The 22,462-nt window shown below is 35.9% G+C and overlaps 3 protein-coding genes across 4 annotated transcripts; 1 reads left to right on the forward strand and 2 right to left on the reverse strand.

Annotated features, from left to right (window-relative positions):
* The first annotated feature begins 695 nt into the window (after positions 1–695).
* DCL1 (dicer-like 1) lies at positions 696–14,308 on the forward strand. Its single transcript, XM_088105736.1, has 21 exons — positions 696–1,040; positions 1,137–2,215; positions 2,373–2,486; positions 5,000–5,210; positions 5,669–6,063; positions 6,139–6,370; positions 6,654–6,826; positions 6,920–7,042; positions 7,137–7,297; positions 8,384–8,617; positions 8,711–8,861; positions 9,150–9,332; positions 10,259–10,420; positions 10,510–10,605; positions 10,702–11,333; positions 11,704–11,804; positions 11,895–12,094; positions 12,169–13,083; positions 13,193–13,357; positions 13,466–13,833; positions 13,908–14,308. The coding sequence occupies exons 2-21, from the start codon at positions 1,148–1,150 to the stop codon at positions 14,095–14,097; spliced, it is 5,874 nt and encodes a 1,957-aa protein (XP_087961862.1). The 5' UTR covers positions 696–1,040; positions 1,137–1,147; the 3' UTR covers positions 14,098–14,308.
* A 136-nt stretch (positions 14,309–14,444) lies between these two features.
* Positions 14,445–16,709, reverse strand: LOC124843137 (soluble inorganic pyrophosphatase 1). 2 transcript variants are annotated; one of them, XM_088105738.1, is made up of 9 exons: positions 16,557–16,709; positions 16,349–16,477; positions 16,208–16,236; positions 16,045–16,110; positions 15,833–15,940; positions 15,543–15,608; positions 15,325–15,445; positions 15,160–15,241; positions 14,445–14,860 (listed from the first exon to the last, which is right to left on the reverse strand). In XM_088105738.1, exons 1-9 carry the CDS (start codon positions 16,675–16,677, stop codon positions 14,818–14,820), a joined length of 765 nt encoding a protein of 254 aa, XP_087961864.1. In that variant the 5' UTR covers positions 16,678–16,709; the 3' UTR covers positions 14,445–14,817. The 2 variants fall into 2 exon arrangements, with proteins under 2 accessions (XP_087961864.1, XP_087961863.1); XM_088105737.1 differs by lacking the exon at positions 14,445–14,860 and having other exon boundaries at positions 14,872–15,241.
* A 1,240-nt stretch (positions 16,710–17,949) lies between these two features.
* LOC124843126 (Protein kinase superfamily protein) lies at positions 17,950–20,888 on the reverse strand. The gene is made up of 3 exons (XM_047319772.2): positions 19,836–20,888; positions 19,525–19,608; positions 17,950–19,266 (listed from the first exon to the last, which is right to left on the reverse strand). Exons 1-3 carry the CDS (start codon positions 20,587–20,589, stop codon positions 18,203–18,205), a joined length of 1,902 nt encoding a protein of 633 aa, XP_047175728.1. The 5' UTR covers positions 20,590–20,888; the 3' UTR covers positions 17,950–18,202.
* Between the last annotated feature and the right edge of the window lie 1,574 nt (positions 20,889–22,462).

Raw genomic sequence — 22,462 nt, forward strand, 5'->3', positions numbered from 1 at the left:
GAGAATTCTCATTTGTTTTTATTTTCTCATAATAAATAACTTTTATTCCTTTTATTTAAAAACTACGTCATCATTTACCTTTTATCTTTTACTTAAAAATAATTTTTCATTAAACCATTATTTTCCAAAATGAACTATCATCAAACTTTTTCATCTCATACTTAATTATTTGTATTTTAAATAAATTTAACCGGGCTAAGTAAGATATTCCGTGACGAATGTAATTAATTTTATTTAACGAGACAAAGTTTTGTTTTGTTTTATAAGTATAATATTTTGTATTTAAGTTTACATTATTTATGTTATTTAAATTAACAACTCTTTCAAAAAAATAATAATATAACCTTTACTTTGATTTTAAATATTTTTATTTGAATAAACACTCAACCTCATTTTTAAAATACTAATCTTTCTAAAGTTAAAAAAAGATATAAATAAGGAAATACAACACGCCTAGTATCGAAATTACGAAATATTTGATTTGATTATATTAAATTAATTTACCTAAACAAGAATTAGATTAAATTAAATGATACAGTAGATATTTTTGAGGGGTGGGGGAGGACTTACGAATAAAACAATATCTTGTAATTAATGGTAATGACCGTAACAGAGATATCTAACCTTAATTAATGAAGGAAGGTGTTTAGTATTTAATCTATTTTTTATTTTATTTTTTGTTTTTGACTTAAATCAGGTTGTCGCACCGCATCGTATGTCTGGTTTGTGGTTTGTGTGGGGAGTGTTGGTGTTCTCCGATTCTGTCTGGGATTTTGCTCTGTTTCTTCTGTCTCTGTGGCTGTGCTTTTTCTGAGTAAATTAAAAAAAGCAGCAGCAGCAGCGCAAGAAGAACGAGAAGCAAAATTCAGAAGAAAACGACTCTGAGAATGAAGAATGAAGAGTGAATGAAAACAGCACAGAGCTCTGCCTTTTGGACTGGGGCAGTTTAGTTATGTTAGCTCGAATCGAAAAAATCAATAAGCGTTGATACACCGCGGAATCTAATAGAATCACACTACCTACAGTATTTGTGGTTTTAGGTGACTTTCTCTCTTTATCACTATTCTTTTTCATTCATTCTTTTCTGCTATTCCTGTTGTTATTATTTGTTTTTCTGACTGAGTTTTTTTTTTTAGCAAAATCTATTATGGAGGATGGGAGTAGGGTTCCGGCAGGGGATGACCCCTCTTACTGGCTGGATGCGTGTGAAGACATATCATGTGATTTCATTGATTTTGATGTCTCATCCATAGTTTCAGAGCAGCCTGACAACCCTTCCAATCAGGACTTCTTCGGTGGCATTGATAAGATTTTGGACAGCATAAAAAACGGTGCTGGTCTCCCTCTGAATCATGGTGAACCTGCTTCCAACTCTAATGGCACAGCAGCAGGAGCAGGTGAAGTTTGGCTTCCCTCCAATGCCACTTTGGCGGATGGGGGAAATCGTCATCCTCATACTCCTGTTCCTGCTTCCGCTGATGCTGCTTTTGACCATTCTGCTACTGTTCGGAATAATGGGTCGAGTAAACTGTCTAATGGGAATGAAGGGGGAGTTTTGGTTAATTATTCTAAGGATAGGGGGGTTCTGAATGGTGGCCATGATGTTGATAGTGAAGAAAGGTGCAGCAAAAGGGCTCGGCTTGGTGGCTACAAGAATGAGAGGCCTCATTATGGCAGAGGTAATTATCAAGGCAAGGAGAGGGAGAGGTGTTTTAATAATAACAGAAAGAGGCCACGGGATAGGGATGAGGTCGACAGGAGGGACAGGGATGGTGGTGGAAGGAAAAGAGAACATTGTGGTGCTGTTGGCAGGAGGGATGTTAGAGATAGAGATTGGAGGGATAGAGAACCTAGGGGTTACTGGGAGAGGGATAAATCAGGTAACAATGACATGGTCTTTCGCCCAGGCGCTTGGGAACCTGAGCGGAACCGAGAAGAAAAAATGGTTAATGATGTGAAACAAGAGAGCAATGGAAAGCTTGATAAGAAATCTGAGGAGGCTAAGGAGAGGGTTCCTGAGGAAAAAGCTAGACAGTATCAATTAGATGTTCTTGACCAGGCAAAGAGGAAAAATACTATAGCTTTCCTTGAAACTGGAGCAGGGAAAACCTTAATTGCTGTTCTTCTTATTAAAAGTATACAAGAGAGTTTGCAGAAGCAAAATAAGAAAATGCTTGCAGTATTTTTAGTTCCAAAAGTTCCATTAGTTTACCAGGTAAAATAGTTTTTCACAATTTATTTATTATTAAATGCTTTTGGTTGGGGACATCAATGAGATTTTTGTAATGCTATGCAAGTGGTCTCCATTCACAATCGTAATTATTTGTATAAGTAATCCGCTGTAGTAATTTCAGTTCTTTGTCTAATTACAGCAAGCTGAAGTAATTCGTGAGCGAACTGGTTATCAAGTAGGCCACTATTGTGGAGAAATGGGACAGGATTTCTGGGATGCACGAAGGTGGCAGCGTGAATTTGATACCAAACATGTATGTTTTGAACTTTTTATTGAAGATATGCTGATCTGAGCTTGCTCTCACCTTATTTTTTGCTATTCTGTTTTCTTCCCCATCTTTGTTTGGCTACTGGTTCAGTGTTAAGGTTTAGTTGTTGACATAAAGTTATTCATTTATGCCCAATGCATATGTGTACTTCATATTAAAATTCTTGCTCGGATGCCAGTATTGTAGAACATGCAGCTTTTGTAGTTAATGATTGGCCATATCTAGCTGTATAAATTTTTGGTTCTTAGCCTGCAATAGCATATGATGGGAAAACATTGTTGTTAACTGGTGGTGCTATGACAGAATTGCGTAGCGAATTTTTGCCAACTTTTGAAGGGAGACCTGCTATTGTAGTGGCATAGCCACACTGGCGTGTTTCTACTGTGTAATTTTGGTCTTCCATCATGTTCCACTATCCACCATTGATAACACTGCTGGAAAATCGTACACATCTATTCAGGTTTAGAAAGTAGATGTTAGAACCTGTTTTTTTTTTTTTTAATTTATGAAGTTTAGCTGTGGAATTAAGTTTTAGTGTAATTAGTACACTAGCATCTATTAATATACCATTATCTATTAGTATTAACATATCAATGGAGGATAACACTGGGAAAATTGTACACATTTGTTTAGGTTAGGTAAATAGAAGTTAAAGCCTATGCTCTTAACTTTTAGGTAAGATTCAACTTTAGTTTAATTAGTATACTAGTATGTATCCTTACTGGCCTATTTTTGTTTTCATAAATCATTTATGCTTTGTAATTATAATTGGTGTTGCTCAATGAATGAACTTTTATATGTTGGGTTCATCTAAGATGGTATCACTGAAATGGAATGCTTTTTTAGTTTCCTTGGGGTATTAGATTTCAGAATGTGTGGGGATGGTGAGTACGCTTGTTGATGATTTTGCACTTCAGCTTTTATTTTTCTTTTTGTTCCAATGTTTATCTCAATACTCCAATGTTTAATCTGACAGATTTTTGTGGTATTTGTATTTGTTGGAGTTATGAAGAACTTGTAACTATATGACACCAAACAATCCCCTTGTTATTTGGTTTAGGCAGTTCAGGGTTTTACTAAAAATTGAAATGCATATTCATCTAATCTATGCATATATGTAGTAGTTTATGTGGATGATATAATCATCATAAGGGATGATCATACTGGGATTCAGCATTTGAAGGAGTATCCATTTTCTCACTTTGAAATGAAAGACTTGGGTCAATTAAGATACTTACAGGAATTAAGGTTGCTTAGTAAAATTGTGGAATTTCCATCTGCTAAGCAAATATTGGTGAATGGTACAAAAGCTGAATTATTTCATGTAATCTGACCAGATATTTTTTTGCTGATGGTTTGGTGAGCCAGTTCTTTAGTCCACTTCGTAGTGACTATTGGATGTAGTTGCTTGAGTTTTGAGGTTTATAAAATGATACTTAGGAAAGATTTGTGTATGGGAATTGGGACCATAGGGATATTGTTACTTATATAAATGCACACCGGGTTTTGTCTCCTTGTCACAAAAGGTATCCCTCAACATAATGTTTTCATTTTTGGGAAATCTCATTTCATGGAAAAACAAGGACTAAAAGGTGGTTTTCAAATTCAACTGCTAAAGCAGAATACCAAACTAAGACCTGATATTGAAAACATCAACTTTTTACAATGTGGCAGTTCTTCACGTTGCATCTGACCCAATCTTCCCTGAGTGAGCCAAACATATAGAAATTGCTGCTACGTAATTCATGAGAAGATTGCTCTTGGAGAAATTAACACATCCTTTGTTAGCTTAAAGGATCAATTATTTGATTTATTCGCCAAACCTCTTTGGAGACCAAAAACTTTTCTATCTGCAGGAACCTAAATGTTTATTATATCTACACTCCAGCTGAAGGACATGTTAGAAACTATATATAACCTATCACTAATCCTGTTTTGCAATTACCTTTGGTTCTCTGTGCCTTGGAAAATTGAGATATTTTAATTATCCTTTTTTAAATTGTACTATATTAACTATCTCTGTATATATCATTTTCCTGTGTATTTAGCTCTCAAGAATATTCACTCAAAATGAATCTTATATTATTTTTTATCAATTGTATTGCATTATCTACGTTTTATGTCGATATTCTGGTGCCAACATTTGACTTTTTCAACGTTTGCAAGATATAATGTATTCTAAAAACTAGCAATTGTAATTATTTGCACGTTTGTTGAAGCTCTTGTAATTTCTTTGTATTGTTTTTAAATATTAGAAAGCAGTGGATGGACTAATAGCTAGTAAATCAGACTTAAAAGACATGACTATGTGATTTGAAAGTTGATTGGTATATGTTTCTGCAACTTTTATTCTCAAAATTTAATAAAAGTGGTTGGCAGATTGTTTTTCTATAAGATTCTCAAGTTTCCCCTCTCGCCCTGTTTATATTTCCACTATTCTTCCTTGGCCAGCTGTGTGTTTATACTACAAGTACTCATGTTGGCTTTTCTTTCTGTAGGTATTAGTCATGACCGCTCAAATTCTTTTGAACATTTTGAGGCATAGTATAATAAAAATGGAAGCAATCAATCTCTTGATTCTGGATGAGTGCCACCATGCTGTGAAGAAACACCCATATTCACTGGTGATGTCTGAGTTCTACCATACAACTCCCAAAGAGAAGAGACCATCTGTATTTGGAATGACTGCTTCTCCTGTTAACTTGAAGGGTAGTTATTCAATTTCTCAGATGAGCTTAGGATCCGGTGCTTTGTTACTGAGTTTTTAAAGCTATATTTTGTTTTGAAATCATGGGATTTTAGGTATAAGAGGGACAAAGAGAATACAAGAGAATAAAACACTAATTTTAGATTAACTGAGATGTATAATGTATTGCAGTGTATTCTTGCGTTTGATGGGTTCTTAAAACTAACAATTCTAAGCCTTAAACCTAACTAATTAAGGAAACAAATCATGATATGATAAGGATCTTTTGTAATAATCTTAAGAGATAAAGAGGAAATAGGGGAACGAAACTTATAGGATAATCTAGATATGACTATCTTTTGTAAACATTTTACTTAGGGTTTGAAACTCTTGTCCAACAACTTAGTATTCTTTTATTATTTGCATTGTTCATTCTGAGTTGTGTTCAAGTTAGAATTGTTCATGCTTGTGACATATTCAGGTGTCTCCAGCCAAGTAGATTGTGCAATTAAAATTCGCAATCTTGAGAGTAAGTTAGATTCTATAGTTTGCACCATTAAAGATCGTAAGGAGCTGGAGAAACATGTGCCAATGCCCTCTGAAGTTGTGGTCGAGTATGACAAAGCTGCCAGTTTATGTTATCTACATGAGCAGATAAAGCAGATGGAGGTTGAAGTTGAAGAAGCTGCAAAATCTAGTTCAAGAAGAAGCAAATGGCAGTTTATGGGAGCTAGAGATGCTGGAGCTAAGGAAGAGCTGCGCCAAGTATATGGTGTTTCTGAAAGAACTGAAAGCGATGGAGCTGCAAACCTAATTCAGAAGTTGAGAGCTGTTAATTATGCTCTTGGTGAACTGGGACAATGGTGTGCATTCAAGGTACATACCCTTTCTTGGAGAATGAGGAATCTTGAGTTCCTTGTCCATCTTTATAAAGTGTCTTTCTTTTTACAGGTTGCACAATCCTTTTTAGCAGCTTTGCAAAATGATGAAAGGGCCAACTACCAACTTGATGTCAAGTTTCAGGAATCTTATCTGAGTAAAGTTGTTTCTCTACTGAAATGCCAACTGTCAGAGGGAGCAGTTTCTGACAAAAATACTGATATTGATGACTTGGAGAATGGTGCAGCTCAAAGTGTTTCTGAGCATGAAGAGATGGAAGAAGGGGAACTTCCAGACAGTCATGGTGAGCTGGGTTATTGAATCGAAACTTTGTAATGGCTCAAATTTCATCTGCTTAAATTTGTAATTGTCCAGATAAGCTAAATTTGTTATTCTTTAATTTGGCAACATCTTAGAGTATATACGAAATTTGGAGTATATTTCACATGTGAAAGAGCATTCATAATTCACTACATATCTAACTTATTCATTGTTTTGTAATGATATTTAAATTAAATATTAAAATACCAATGTCTGAGATGAAATGTAGTTTGATATTTTATTTAAGCTGACACATTTTTGTTTAGTTGTCTCTGGTGGAGAGCATGTGGATGTCATTATAGGAGCTGCTGTGGCTGATGGCAAGGTGACCCCCAAGGTGCAAGCACTAATAAAAATACTTCTCAAGTATCAGCATACAGAAGACTTCCGTGCAATCATCTTTGTTGAGCGTGTTGTTTCTGCATTAGTTCTGCCAAAGGTTGATAGACACACATTACTTCTATAGTTTCTTTTAGTTGATTAAGTTGCATAACCAATATCCTGTTGGTTCATTGTGTGCCAATACTGGCAGGTCTTTGCGGAGCTTCCATCTCTTAGTTTTGTTAAGTGTGCAAGCTTGATTGGTCACAATAACAGTCAGGAAATGCGAACCCACCAAATGCAAGATACAATTTCCAAATTCCGTGATGGGCGGGTAATATTTTATTGGCATGGCTCAGCTATCAATTTCACATGGGTAGAAGTAATATTTTCTATTCTCTCAATCTGACTAATGTCCTCATTTGTAGGTCACATTGTTGGTTGCCACTAGTGTTGCTGAAGAAGGACTTGATATTCGGCAATGCAATGTTGTTATTCGCTTTGACCTTGCAAAAACTGTTTTGGCATACATTCAATCCAGGGGGCGTGCTAGAAAACCTGGATCTGATTACATCCTGATGGTGGAGAGGTACTGGTTGTGACAGTTTTAGCTGTTGTCATTTTACTCTTTCTTTTGTTTTTCAAGTATATTTTTCTAGAGATTTAGTAAGACCAAGAGAAAAGGAATCTCTTTTGTTTGTCCTCTGGTTATGGCCTGCTTTGATGACAGTAGTTATGTTATTATTAATTGAGGTGATGGAAGGATCTCATTCTGCATTTAGCAATGCAACTAAGAAAATTTTTATTATTTCTTGGGTTATTTTCTTTTTTTGTTCCTCCTCCACCCATTGAATTTAAATAAATCCCCATTTTAGTCCGTGAAATCACAAAATCCATATTTAATCATTGACATTGTGGAATGATATTGGTAATTTTTTATGCAAAATGACAACAATGATGTAGAGAAAGGACTAAAGTTAGGACTTTTTTCAAATTCCAGGACCAAGTGAAGATTATATCGAAGTTAGGGACTATAGCGTAAGTCACTAACAATTTTAGGGATTAGAATGAAGTTTACTCATTGATTTTCTTCTCTTTCTTGGTCAATTTAGTTCTTTTTTCTGGTTCAGGCAGATTCCTTGTCCTTCTTTCTCTGTGATTTATGCCATGTCTCAAAGCTATTCTTTTATCATTAATTATTTTTTAACTGTTTAATAAATTACTTTGCTTGTCATAAATATCTTTCATTACATGGGAAGTTTAAATTGGGTTTTCAGAAGTGGAAGGTAGACTAAAGTTGAGGCAAAGTGGCCTTAGTTGGATTTGAGCATGGGATCAAATAGTCTCTTTAGAATCATTTTGCCACATGTGTCGAGGCTCTTGTGATAATAGGCTTTTCTATACGACATGAACTTGTTCTTTATTTAGTGTCAGAATAATTTATTTGAAAATTTTGTTTTAGATTTTTCAACCAATAGTAAATTATTCTTTGTGGAAGATTCTGCTTTTCCTTATCTGATTGTCATACTGAAAATTTGGCATTTTGTTGGTTATGGCATTCACCGGCATAATGTTCATAATTTTACCAGACATGCATGGTGTTTTATATTTTGTGGGTGGATGCTAAGTCATTGAACTCTTTCCCTCTCCACTACTTGTGTTGTCTTGTACATAGGGGCAATTTGTCACATGAAGCATTCCTAAGGAATGCCAGGAACAGTGAGGAGACTTTGCGTAAAGAAGCAATAGAGAGAACAGACCTTAGTCATCTGAAGGACACTTCAAGATTGATTTCTGTTGAAACTAGGCCTGGAACAGTTTACCAGGTGAAGTCAACTGGTGCAGTTGTGAGTCTTAATTCTGCTGTAGGTCTTATCCACTTCTACTGCTCTCAGCTACCTAGTGACAGGTGCTACATTTTGGCTTGAGATTGGTAGTTTTCTTTACCGGCCTTTTATTAAGCTTCAAATTATGACTTGGATGTTTTCTATCCCTTGTCCAGATATTCAATTCTTCGTCCTGAGTTTATTATGGAGAGGCATGAGAAAACAGGAGGTCCCACAGAATATTCTTGCAAGCTTCAACTGCCTTGTAATGCACCATTTGAAAATCTCGAGGGCCCAATATGCAGTTCTATGCGTCTAGCACAACAGGCATGCGATATTTTATGATGAATTTGATTGATTCTGCTTGTTGGTTGTATGTTAGTTAGTGTTGTATACAATAGTATGATAGTCTTTGTTTGTTGACTGTCACTTAAGAGCTGAGTCAGCACAGGAGTCTTTGCCTGCTAAGCACTCTTCTTAGAGTATTATAAATGTGCACTCTACTGAATATTTCAGTAATAATAAAATATATCTTCTCATGATTTCTTTATGAATATTAAATTGTAATATTGCTCAGCTTTATCATGAACCATTTGTTAATCTGGTGTTACGTAGGCTGTTTGTCTGGCTGCTTGCAAGAAATTGCATGAGATGGGAGCATTCACTGACATGCTATTGCCTGATAAAGGAAGTGGGGGAGAAAGAGAAAAGGATGAGCAAACTGATGAAGGAGATCCACTTCCAGGGACTGCTAGACATAGGGAGTTCTATCCTGAAGGTGTGGCTGACATACTGAAGGTTGGTTCTTTCTGCAAGTTATGCAGTCTAAGCAATCTTTTTGTAGAGTTTTGTATAGTTGAGCAGTACACATTTATCATTATTCATTTTTGAAGAAATTCTTAGAAAGTGCACTTTAAATCTAATTCAACCTTACACAGTCAATTCATATGGTGAGATTTTCATTCACTTATATGCTCTAATTTGGCCATGTCTCTAGTTGACGTATGATTTCCAACACAACTCCTCACACCGAGGATTGAACATCTCAAATATAGGACTAAATACTTGTAGGTGGTTTAGTAGCAAGTTATATGGTAAACCCAATAAATCTCGTTAGGATAGACTTTGATATCATCTTAGAAAGTGAACTTTAAACGTATCTCAACCATACAAAACCAACTTGTAACTGAGTTTTTGTGTTCATTTATATATTATAATTTGGCTGTATCTTTAGTTGATGTGAAATCTTCAATAAAAATCTTGTGTAATACCTTAATCCAGTGATATGATTTTGAGTATACTGAGGGTTGGTTCTTTCTGCAATTTATGTAGTCTAAGCAATCTTTTGTAAGGGTTTATTATATAGTTGACCAGTACACCATTTATCATTCTTCATTTGTAAAGGAAGCTTGTATGTTATACCTTTATTCTGGTGCTATGATCTTGAAGGCTTTGAAGATGGTTATTATTAATATAATGGAGAGCAAGTGCAACCTAAATACTTACTGTATTGTGGTCTAAACACACAGAAGTCATTATATATGCCTTGTTTTCTCTCTTCTCAACACTTCCCATTCAGGAAAAGAACAGGGATACCTTCTACAAAAGTGAATATTCACCAAATTTGTATCTGTCTAGCCACATGAATGCTATTTTGGTCTTTAGTTACAGGATAGGTTTGTTGTCTTGACCTCATTATTGCTTAATGCTATTTGAATTTTCAGGGAGAATGGATCTTATCTGGAAAAGATGCTTGCAACAATTCCAAATTGCTTCAACTTTACATGTATGCTGTGAAGTGTGAAAATATTGGCCATTCAAAGGATCCGTTCTTGATTCAAGTTTCAAATTTTGCAATACTTTTTGGCAATGAGCTGGATGCAGAGGTAGTAATTTGTATTTGTGCTACTGCTTCTAGTTCCATTTTTTGCATTTTAACTCATTTTCTCCCTTTCTAATCACCCTAATTTTGTAGGTGTTATCGATGTCAATGGATCTATTTATCGCTCGAACCGTGACTACAAAGGCATCTCTTGTCTTTATGGGGTTGATAAGTATCACTGAGAGTCAGGTTGAAAAATTAATCAGTGTACTTGTTTTAAATGTTCATATATTTTTTTAAAAAGTAGTTTCTTATGTCAGAAACCTATTTTTTCATGACATGCAGCTGGCATCCCTGAAAAGCTTTCATGTAAGATTGATGAGCATTGTCTTGGATGTGGATGTTGAACCATCTACCACACCTTGGGATCCTGCAAAAGCATATTTGTTTGTCCCAATGTTTGGCGATAAGTCTGTAGATCCTATGAACCAAATTGACTGGTGTCTGGTTGAGACAATAATTGGAGCTGATGCATGGAAGAATCCCCTCCAGAAAGCTCGACCAGATGTTTACCTTGGTACTAATGAGAGAACATTAGGTGGAGACAGAAGGGAATATGGATTTGGAAAATTGCGTCATGGCATGGCTTTTGGGCAAAAATCACATCCCACCTATGGAATCAGAGGAGCTGTGGCCCAGTTTGATGTGGTGAAAGCTTCAGGGTTGGTTCCTAGTAGAGATTCCATGCAAACACAAAAGCAAATTAATATTACTACCCACGGAAAATTGATGATGGCAGATACCTGTACTAATGCAGAGGATCTGGTAGGGAAAATTGTAACTGCTGCTCATTCGGGGAAGAGGTTTTATGTTGATTCTATACGCTATGACATGTCAGCAGAAAACTCTTTCCCTAGAAAAGAAGGTTATCTTGGTCCTCTGGAGTATAGCTCATATGCTGATTACTACAAGCAAAAGTATGATATATTACTAATATTGTTATCTCGTAGTTTTTTCCCCTTTGTTTAAAATATTTCTTTCCTGATGCAGTCAAGCCTCCCTATCCCGTTTTTTGAACTCTTTAGTTTCCGTGTGTTTTGAAACTTCTTACTAATAACTTGTTGGCCACATTGCACCTCTAATATTGTGCAGGAAGAACAAGGGGCAAATCTTAATCTGTGAAGGAATCTTCTGTTGTCACCTCTAAATAGTGAGGACGTTATCAACAATGTTCCATGGAAAGTGACAATAACTTCTTGTTCCTTCCAGATTAGAGAAGCTTTTTGTCTCTTCTTGCACAATTGAGGGTGCGAATGGCTACTGGTTCTTTTTATGTTTTGGGTGTAGATATGGAGTTGATTTGATTTACAAGCAGCAACCTCTAATAAGAGGGCGTGGTGTATCATACTGCAAGAATCTTCTGTCCCCTCGCTTTGAGCACTGTGAAGGTTTGTTCTCATAGTTTCTATCGTGGAATTATTGTGCGTTGTAAAATTTGTGGACTCATGTTTAATGGGAAATGTCAATTCATTGTATAGCACATGAAGGCGAATCTGAAGAGACACATGACAAAACTTATTATGTTTTCCTTCCTCCCGAGCTATGTCTTGTACACCCACTGCCTGGATCACTTGTTCGTGGTGCCCAGAGGTTGCCTTCAATAATGAGGAGGGTTGAAAGTATGCTACTTGCAGTTCAGCTGAAGAATATGATAAACTATCCTGTCCAAACTTCAAAGGTATCTTATCTGCTCGAGGTATTTGTGTTTCAGTTCTAGTTTCCTCACTTAACCCATGCCTTCTTTGTGAACAGATCTTGGAAGCCTTGACCGCTGCCTCTTGCCAGGAGACATTCTGCTATGAAAGGGCTGAGCTTCTCGGAGACGCTTACCTGAAATGGGTTGTTAGTCGATTTCTTTTCTTAAAATACCCTCAGAAACATGAAGGTCAACTTACTAGGATGAGACAACAAATGGTCAGTAACATGGTATTATATCAATATGCATTAAGTAGAGGGCTTCAATCATACATTCAGGCAGATCGCTTTGCTCCATCCAGATGGGCAGCTCCTGGGGTGCTGCCTGTCTTTGATGAAGATACCAAGGATGGGGAGTCCTCTTTGTTTGACCAGGAGCGATCCATTTCTAAAACTGAGAAGATGGATTGTCACACGGATGGATATGATGATGAGATGGAAGACGGCGAGCTTGAGAGTGATTCAAGTTCTTACAGAGTTCTGTCCAGTAAGACACTTGCAGATGTTGTGGAAGCACTGATTGGGGTATATTATGTAGAAGGTGGTAAAAATGCTGCCAATCACCTTATGAAATGGATTGGCATTCAAATAGAGTTTGATCCCGATACGATGGATTGTGCAAGAAAGCCATTTAATGTTCCAGATAGCATACTCAGGAGTGTTGACTTTGATGCTTTAGAGGGTGCTTTAAATCTAAAGTTTAAAGACAAGGGGCTGTTGATAGAATCCATAACGCATGCCTCCAGACCATCTTCAGGAGTATCCTGTTATCAGCGGTTGGAATTCGTTGGTGATGCTGTCTTGGATCATCTTATCACCAGACACTTGTTTTTCACTTACACAAATCTGCCACCAGGACGTCTCACTGACCTTCGGGCTGCTGCTGTAAATAATGAAAATTTTGCACGTGTTGCAGTTAAACACAACCTTCATGTACATCTCCGACATGGGTCCAGTGCCCTAGAGAAACAGGTCTTGTTTCGTTCTATTGATTTTTTATTACCTTGAGATGAATCATATGACCTATCTGTAATATTCCAAATTCTTTAAGCGAGCTGTTGATTTTGTTGGTTGCGTACAGATTAAAGAATTTGTGAAGGAAGTTCAAGATGAATTGTCAAAGCCAGGTTTTAACTCCTTTGGTCTGGGAGACTGCAAAGCTCCCAAGGTCCTTGGTGACATTGTCGAATCTATTGCGGGTGCCATTTTTCTTGACAGTGGAAGGGATACTACTGTTGTTTGGAAGGTTAGTTCCTAGCTTTTAAGCAGACCATTCCTTCCAGTGTTCATTCACAAAATGGAAGGAAAAAAGAGAAACTAATGGAGAATATTATGGGTTTCTCAATTTTGCCAGGTTTTTCAGCCTCTTCTGCATCCTATGGTTACCCCAGAGACTCTGCCAATGCATCCTGTGCGAGAGCTGCAGGAGCGATGCCAACAGCAAGCCGAAGGCTTAGAGTATAAAGCAAGCCGTATTGGCAATTTGGCCACTGTTGAAGTATTCATTGATGGGGTGCAAGTAGGAGCTGCTCAAAATCCACAGAAAAAAATGGCACAAAAGTTAGCTGCCAGAAATGCCCTTGCTGCTTTGAAAGAGAAGGAGGTGGGAAAAACTCAGGAAAAGAATGATGAAAGCGGGAAAAAGAATGGAAACCAGTCATTTACTAGGCAAACATTAAATGATATCTGCTTACGAAGAAATTGGCCTATGCCATTCTACAGGTATATGGCATTATGAAGTTACCTACTTAGTATTATAACTGAACATCTATAACTTTTTTAACACAAACTTGTAGGTGTGTGAATGAGGGTGGTCCAGCACATGCAAAGAGATTTACATTTGCGGTGCGAGTCAATACTACTGATCGGGGATGGACGGATGAATGTGTTGGAGAGCCAATGCCAAGCGTCAAGAAGGCCAAAGACTCAGCAGCCGTTCTTCTCTTAGAACTACTAAACAAATTATACGTGAAAAAGATGGAGTGATTTTTATTCCCATTCTATCTAGCCAAATATTTAAACCATTCTTGTGCATCAGGTATTGAAACCCAGCATTATCAACTGCTTCAAGCCATGTCTCAATCAATGGTTGAATAAATAAGAAACAAGGGATGTTACGATTTACTAATTTATTATATATGTTACCAATTATGTGATTCCTCTGATAAATTCACAAGAGGTAATAGCTTTTAGTTCACTTTGTCGTCTTTTTTTCCTTCAGGTATTTCATGAGATCTTAATTTAATGTTTACGAGCACTCATCTTGGCCAGTATTTTGTGACAGAGGATAGTCGTACATAAAACAAGTTGAGGACTAGAATTGGCGGTTAAGCATACTATTTTGTAGCTTGTATGTATTCTAGAAACAGCTCATGTAAATTATTGAATTACACAACGATATTGAACTTTTACTCGAGAATTTGAGTCTAAAATGAAGGTTACAATAGGACTTGAGTCAGCATTAATGAAATACACAGCCAAATTATGGCATGGAAACTGGTAAACATAGTTAAAACACTTCAATTTTGATTATTTTACAAAACTTACATACATTAAGCACGGCTAAGAAACCAAACAGGTTGTTTATTATCCGGCCAAATACGAAAACTAAAAGGTATAGACAGGTTTTGATTAGGATATATTAAAATAACAGTATATTATGGCTTATTCCGATTGTTGATGGAGAACGTAGAGTAACATAATTGTCTATCGCCTCAAGGTGTGCAGAATATACTCTGCATAGAGATCCCTGCACCAAATTAGAGGCAAGGTTAGCAGCGTAAAACATGTACCAGAAGACTCCAGATTTGTAATGCTTTTATTTTTTTTCGCGACACCTTACTTTTTTGTTTCTACGCTTATTTCATGTAAAAAAAAGGGCATATTTTAATAGGTGTAGCAAAATGTGACGTAAAATAATGAGATTCTTGCACTGTAGAGCAGTATTAGTTGCATAAACATGTCCAAAATGACAACAAATGCATGGCAGGAGAGAATGATGTTAGCAGAGTGTGAGGATTTTGTTTAAATTCGATTGGATGCGTATACATTGAGTACTGGATGGCATCAACAGCAACGCTTGCAGGTAGAAAGTCATTAACTGCTACTTCCTTGTGCTCATTCTTTTTGTCTTAGCAATGTGTTAAGAAACAAATCTCAAATTGTGAAGGAAAGGTAAGAAATAAACTTAAAAGAATGTAATGAATTGGATACAGTCTTCAAAGAAGCGTCGGATCTCAGAGATGCGGTGAGGTGCAAGTTCTTTATAGTCGGTAAAGTGCTTATATTCTGGGTCATCAGCGCACACTGCAATAATTTTATCATCTTTCTCTCCCTGTGTCAAAAACACATTTGTCATTGTGTAATGTAAAATGGGGTAAAAGAAGTGGGAATGATTTTATTGGCTTAGAAAGCAATAGAGGTAGATATACCTGGTCAATCATGGGCATGATTCCAATGGCCCTGGCTCGCAGGAAACAACCAGGAAGTACAGGTTCCTGTCCGTCAGTAATTCATTCAGTAAGCTAACTATGTTAAAATGCCTATGTTTAGGATTTCTCCAGATGTAGTTAAGAAAATAAGTTCTTTTATCTCATCTTCCTCCCCTCTCAGACCTTTGCACTAATGACTACTGCAATATTGGAGTTAAAAAAATAGTTTTTTCTGCTTTCTTTCCCATCAATGTAATTCAAATGGGTCAACATTTTAGCAGAAGCTTTACCTGCATGAGGACCAAGACATCCATTGGGTCATTGTCTTCACACAGTGTGCGAGGGATAAAACCGTAGTTATGAGGATAAACAACAGATGAATACAGAATCCGATCAACCTGAGCATTATTAGGATAGTAAGAAGAACAATCTAAAGCATAGAGATAGATGGGTAGGGAAAAAAATCATCTGGCAGTGAGCTCTCTGTGAAATCTGTTTGTACCTTAATTAATCCAGTCTTTTTGTCAAGTTCATACTTGACCTTGCTTCCTTTAGTGATCTCCACAACCTGTGGGAGACAACTAATCATTCAGCAAGCAGCAAAACTATTTCACTAGAAAATTGCAAGTCAAGAATGGGATGCAAATCAGAAGACAAGAACTTACACAGTTGAAAATCTGAGGAGCCTCCGGTCCTGCATATTTTTGAAAAATTAGTTTTGAAACATGTTTTAAATCTCAGCTTTGACGTAAATTGAATGCACATTGAATACAAATTGGCAATGTATAATATCTGAGCTACAGTACCAATTTCAAGATCATGCCAAGGATGCGCAGCTACTGATCTCCTTGACAAAGAAGAAAGAATCCTTTCATTCAAACGGGGAACTGGACGATTTTCTTGACCTTCTTCGCCATTCTCAGCCATCTTTAAATCTATATGGGATGAAAAAAGTCACCCAAACACGGTGCATGCAAGAAGTTATACAAGGTTTGAGACAAAGAAAAGACGTACCTTGATGGAGTAAATAATGTTGATGGAATAAATTGTTAAGGGTTGATGTATTTATATGAAGATTTGAAGGGAAGTAGAAGACTTGGTCAAATTTATTAGACCATTCACTTCGGTTCTTCATGAAATTTAGCACTCCATCACTTTTTTCCTACAAATTTCAAACTTCCTTATGTCTGTATTAACCACTAGATTCTCCGAAAACTAAGTTAAACGAAACACAATTTTAGAACATCTTCACCTTTTTTCCCGTTTTGTTCTTTTCTAGTTTTGTATCCTCTTTACTAATTTGGCATCCCTTTCAATTTTGGTATATATTCTACAATATATTATAATAATTCATGTAAAAAGAATGCTGTAACATAGCATTGTAAAAGAAATGTGAATAGCATCATCTATTTTATCTTGATAAAAAGGATTTAACTTTGACATGTGTCAGTTGAAAATTTCTAGCTTTTTCGTAATGCTCTTATAATTTATCATTCAATTTTTAAAATTGATATAATGATTGATAATAAAAAGCTTTTTAATTGTTACCTGCTCCCCTCTCACTAAAATATTAGTTACATAAAGGAAATTCGGGATAAAGATGTTGATTATTCAAATTTTAAAGCTTGTTTTATATAGGAAAATATGTTGTATTATGACCAGATAAAATTATAATAAGTAGTTCTATACAAACATATAATTATATCTAGTTTACCCGTAAACCAAAATAATAAAAAATATGACTAAAGTGTTGGATCTATCGAGGAAGGTAGAGGTTACTCGTGGGTTAAACATCAATAGCATTTGGATCAATTATATAACAGATCAACACCACTATTTATCCAAAACCTTAAGGCAATAAGTTAATGAGTCTTTCACCTTTATATATTACTCTACTTTCTCATTTCTATCCAATGTGAAATTTGGACTCACACTTGGATTCCCAACCTAAATTACATTTTATCTTCTTCTTTTTTACCTCTTGATGTATATATGTTAAATTACTTTTCAGTTGTGTGTATTATTACTTTTAGTTCATTTTCTTAAATAGAAAAGAAGTCATTTCATGTGTACCAAGAATAAAATTATTATCTGGAGTAGTTTTATTAATGTAAGAATTAATTGAATAGTTTTGCATTAACAATAATCATTCAAGAATAACAGCTTCTATTTTGGATGTCAATAATATCACATCCTTAAGAAGAAAATGTCAATCAATTTACATTAATGTTTAACTTAAAAAATAGAAAATACATGATTAATATGTTAATCTAATGAGTTATCAAAAGTTTGTTTCTTTATTCGAAGCTGTCATCAATTCCATTAGTTAAATCCAGCTAAGATTGAGTTGTGAGTAAAGAATTTAGTCATCCAATGAATCAGAGTCCGGTATATGCAATAAATTGAAACATTCAGAATGCACAGAGATTTTCATCTGAATGGTTATAAGACTGTTAATAGCAGATGATTAAATTTATTAAGTTACAGCTACGGAATACACTTGCTTTTGTACCTTAGTGAAGTATGTCAGTAGCAGAATATTGGATGTACAGTGGCAGGGAAGTCACAGTTCACACATAAACACGTACAATTAAGGATCTTTATCTTCTTTTTTAGACTGGCAAAACTAAACTGAGTAGGACATAAAAAGGAGGAAAAATTCAAGGGACATTCATAGAATCAGGAGACATTGATATCATCTGAAGAAGGCTTGAATTTGAGAATGTCTCTTCCAGTGCAGGTCCTTTGCTAATTCCTCCATCAAGACTTTCTTTAGTCAAGTGTACTAACTCCCTCACAACATCAACCATTCCCAACCTTCCATCAACACCAAATAAGAGGCATCTTGTGGCAAGATCAGCAATGATCTGCATTTGCTCTTGCCGATACTGTGGTTGTTCATCATAGCAAAGAAAAGGGTCAAAAATTTCTTCAAATTTTCCAGCCCTTATATGCTGCAAGGCTGAACTTGGTAAATCCAAGCGATTTGAGCCTGAGATGATTTCAAGAAGCAACACACCCATGTCATAGACATCATTTTTGCAGATGCCAAAGCCTTCGTGGTTCTTGTGTAAGTGAGAACCATAGTAAAAATTGGAGTTGAGCAGACCAAATCCTGCAATCTTGACAGAATAATCATCATCAAGGAAGATGCATGCAGATTTAAGGTTATGGTGAAATATGGGAGGAGAGTTCTCGTAGTGTAGGAATGCAAGAATGCTAGCTGTTTCTGCAGCGATAGTCAATCTCCTGTACCAATCTAAACGTAGTTGTTGTCCTTTGCTTTGATGTAAATGTTCCTCCAGAGTACCATTGGAAGGAAACTCATAAACTACTAGAGTGTTGCCAGATTCAATACAGCAACCAAGAATGCGGGCCATGTTTCTATGCACAGTAGAGGACAGAACTTCGATCTGTGACAGAACTTGAATCAAGTCTTTCTTCTCACATTGTAATTTGTGGACAGCTATGTGAGATCCATCCCTCAAAACTCCAGCGAAAATTGTCCCATTATTGGCATGCATAAGTTTTTTAACCTCTTCAAAACCTTTAGTGGCTTCCTCTAGCTCGTGGAGGCTGAACAGTCGAGTTTTACAAGCTTTGGGGATTGAAATGTTTTGATAGTAAGCCTGCTCCGTGTCAAACATCCCCGGTTTTGCTGGCCTTTTAAGAAGATAAAATAGAGCAACCAGGGAGGCAACGATCAGAACTGGGCCAATGATTCCTGCATGTTGAGTTTAGAATGCTCTTAGATTGATTGACACAAGAAATATAAGTATATAATATAACTGACCACGACTACCAGATTACATATATAGCTTAAGGAAAACGGTGAAGAATTGAAAGCATCTGGTAGTCATGAATCCTTGTTGTGACCTCTGCACAATTTGTTGAATGTGTTGTATAGTAATTTTTGAGTTGGCACACTCGAGACTTTAGGAAATTAAGTTTTATATGAATATTACCGTTCTCTATTACGTACCGGCAATGATAACAAATTTCCTCTGATCTTGTCTTTTGATGTTGCAGTCACTTCCATATGCTTCCTTTCCGTCCTTTATGCAAGCTAACAGGAATACATCAACCATAAGCAAATGTCATACTTAAACGTATACAAGGTTAACAATCTATTTACGGAAGAAAAGGGATATTACTGGGACAATTTCTACCACACCCTTCCGTGCATCACACTTTCTTTCACAAATTATAACGCACAAACGACGTAATTGCAAATATGTAATGGCATTAAAACAAGTAATATATTTTAACCCGGTTATGATGAAAACTACTCACCCTGCAAACATCCAGTTCCATTAGCAAAACCATCACCGATATATCCATTTTGACAGGCACATCTCACTCCTCCTTCGATTGATGTAGCATTGATCATGTCAGCATTCCTTGCACAAACTTGGTCAGAGGAGTTTCTGGGCAGTGCCCATTCCAACTTGACCCCCCGTTTTCCCCAAGTTGAGCCTCGCAAAACGGCCCAACTAGAAACCCCCCTGCATCCAAACTGAGAAAACACCGAAAACCCATATCCAACATGCCATACGGTATGGTCGGAGAGTGGATAGCAGCAGGCAAGGGAGCCTCCACCCCTTCCATCACAACCGGGCAAGTCAATAGTTTCACAATCTGCTTTGCAGAGAGAGGAATCCTCACAGTCATAGAGACCAATAACATTGTCCACCGAAACTCCAAAGTTGTCCTTCCCTGCAAAGCTTCTGTCAAAAGAATTCAAGTCATTGTACTGTCTACAGGATGATGAGCCAGGAAAGTCCACCAGCAGGCCATCCGGGAAGAATTCCAAGACTTTGTAGCTCACCGAGCCAATTCTGAGGAAAAGGGTAGATGAATTCGTGCAGGAGAGATGGAAAGCGGTGGAAATCGACTGACAAGAAGAGTTGACATAGAATGGAAAAGGAAGACGGAGGTCCCCGCATGTTTGAGTGCAGGAGTTTGGAGGCAAAGAGGGTTGTAAGGAAGAAGAAAATGGGAAGCACAGAAGAAGTAGAAGAAAAGTGAGGAGAAGAATAGGTGACATTGTAAGGAAGAAAAGAAGTGAGTGGAGTGAAAGTGTAGTTGGTCTGTAATTTAATGAATATGAGTGTAGTGTGTGTATGTATGTATGTTGTAAAAGTGAATGATTGATGGAATGAGAGAGAGATGAAGATGAAGAAGAAGACGTGGCGAAATCAGGGAGGTAATGGGTAGTGTGAAGGAGGCATAGAAGTTGGAGAAGGAGGAGACGATTGGTCTGAGGAATGGGGCACACTTCGTATCAGAATAATACATTGGAGCTTGTGCTGAGCGAGCGTGGCCAAGCTTGTGAGCATTTCAATCTTGTTGAATTGCACAAAGCTTAATTACGTAGCATAGACTATTGTGATCTTGCATGGGAATCGAGATTTCTTGCACAAACTCACACCAATAATCAATATACTATATACATACACACACCCATGTATCTTATTTCCTACACCTATATGTATACATACGTTAATATATTTGATTTCATGATTTTAGTAAAAAAAATAATGAAAGTTATAAGTTCAGTTTTATTTTTTTGAAGGAGAAATTTAATGAAAGTAGTACTATATTAATTGAAGGGCTATACATATTAAAATATGTATGAATTGAAATTGAAAGCAGAGGTAACTGTTTTTGTCAAAGTAGCGATTGCTTATACGTGCGTTTGTGTGTGTGTGTGTGTATGATAAAATAAAATTTAGAAGAACATGGTTTAAGGATCACGGAATGTCAGTGAATTAGATCTGTGAACAATGAATGTATGGAAAGGAATATGGATGCGTACCTTACAAAAAGAGAAAAAGATAAATAATTAATGTTGTTGGGGACCCACATAAACCTTAACCTAACCTAAACTCATCACACTGTGTTAAATGTAATGCTAGGTAACTAGAATAAATAGTTAAGCATTGCTCTTTACGTACATAACTCAGATTACATTCTATTTTTTTTGGCTATACAGAATGAATTATAGTGACTCAAAACAGCACCTCGTGTTGGTTACATCCTTTTCACAACATGTAATTATTTTCAAACATCTAATTGTCAACACATAATTATGTTGTTTTGTTTTTTTTTCCACCGTATTAACCGGCACAAATCTTTCTATATGAAGCCGAAAAAAGTAGCAGTGATTAAGGTTCCCTTGGAGTGTTAGGTGAGAAGCAATGGGTTTCTTGTTCTTTCTTTTAGACGTGTAAATCGAGTGAAAATGATCCCGATTTTTTAACCAGGGTAAACAAAGAGTAAATAATAATAATAAGAATATATAGGTATAGTAATATATTCCGTACTAATATTTAATTTTCCGGTATAATAAACTTATATATTTTCATAATGTGATAAAATTTACGTAAATTAGAAATAAGATATTTGTATACTGTGATAAGATTTAGTTGGATGAAAAATAAGATTTATTTTATAAGATTGAGTTATGTTTAAAATTATTTTTCTATTGTGATATTATAATCATGTTATAAGATTGAATTAGATTTAAGATTTTTTTTTAACACAATTAAAATATTTTTATAAAATTTGTTATTTATTAAATTTATTTGATTATTATTAAAATATTAATAAATGTTTAACCTCACATTTGAAATATATATAAAGGATGTATCGAGGATAATTTACAAATATATATATAAATAAATGAATATTTCATTTTACGAAATAATTTAATAAGATTATATTAAACTTCAAATTCATATAAAGAAAAGAAAAACGGAAAGTTTGTATGGAGACGTTGGACCATAAGAACTCCAACATGATGAGGTGGAACGATTGAATTTCTTCTCACAATTAATTAAATCAATGGATAACATAGGATTCCAACTTGCTTTAGGGTGATGTCTTGGTGATAATAATTTCAAAACGTCATTAAATTT

The sequence above is a fragment of the Vigna umbellata genome, chromosome 2, assembly GCF_029865625.1.
Source record: "Vigna umbellata cultivar VRB3 chromosome 2, Vumbellata_1.0, whole genome shotgun sequence".
Classification (NCBI taxonomy): Eukaryota; Viridiplantae; Streptophyta; class Magnoliopsida; order Fabales; family Fabaceae; genus Vigna; species Vigna umbellata.

Coding starts and splice junctions, on each gene's coding strand:
- DCL1 (XM_088105736.1), top strand. CDS start 1,148: ATGGAGGATGGGAGTAGGGTTCCGGCAGGGGATGACCCCTCTTACTGG. Junction 6,371..6,653: donor GGAACTTCCAGACAGTCATG/GTGAGCTGGGTT, acceptor ATTTTTGTTTAG/TTGTCTCTGGTGGAGAGCAT. Junction 13,358..13,465: donor ATACTACTGTTGTTTGGAAG/GTTAGTTCCTAG, acceptor CAATTTTGCCAG/GTTTTTCAGCCTCTTCTGCA.
- LOC124843137 (XM_088105737.1), bottom strand. CDS start 16,677: ATGAAGAACCGAAGTGAATGGTCTAATAAATTTGACCAAGTCTTCTAC. Junction 15,609..15,832: donor ATGTCTTGGTCCTCATGCAG/GTAAAGCTTCTG, acceptor ACTGACGGACAG/GAACCTGTACTTCCTGGTTG. Junction 15,446..15,542: donor TCATGCCCATGATTGACCAG/GTATATCTACCT, acceptor TTTTTGACACAG/GGAGAGAAAGATGATAAAAT.
- LOC124843126 (XM_047319772.2), bottom strand. CDS start 20,589: ATGTCACCTATTCTTCTCCTCACTTTTCTTCTACTTCTTCTGTGCTTC. Junction 19,609..19,835: donor TGGAACTGGATGTTTGCAGG/GTGAGTAGTTTT, acceptor TATTCCTGTTAG/CTTGCATAAAGGACGGAAAG. Junction 19,267..19,524: donor GAAATTTGTTATCATTGCCG/GTACGTAATAGA, acceptor CTCAACATGCAG/GAATCATTGGCCCAGTTCTG.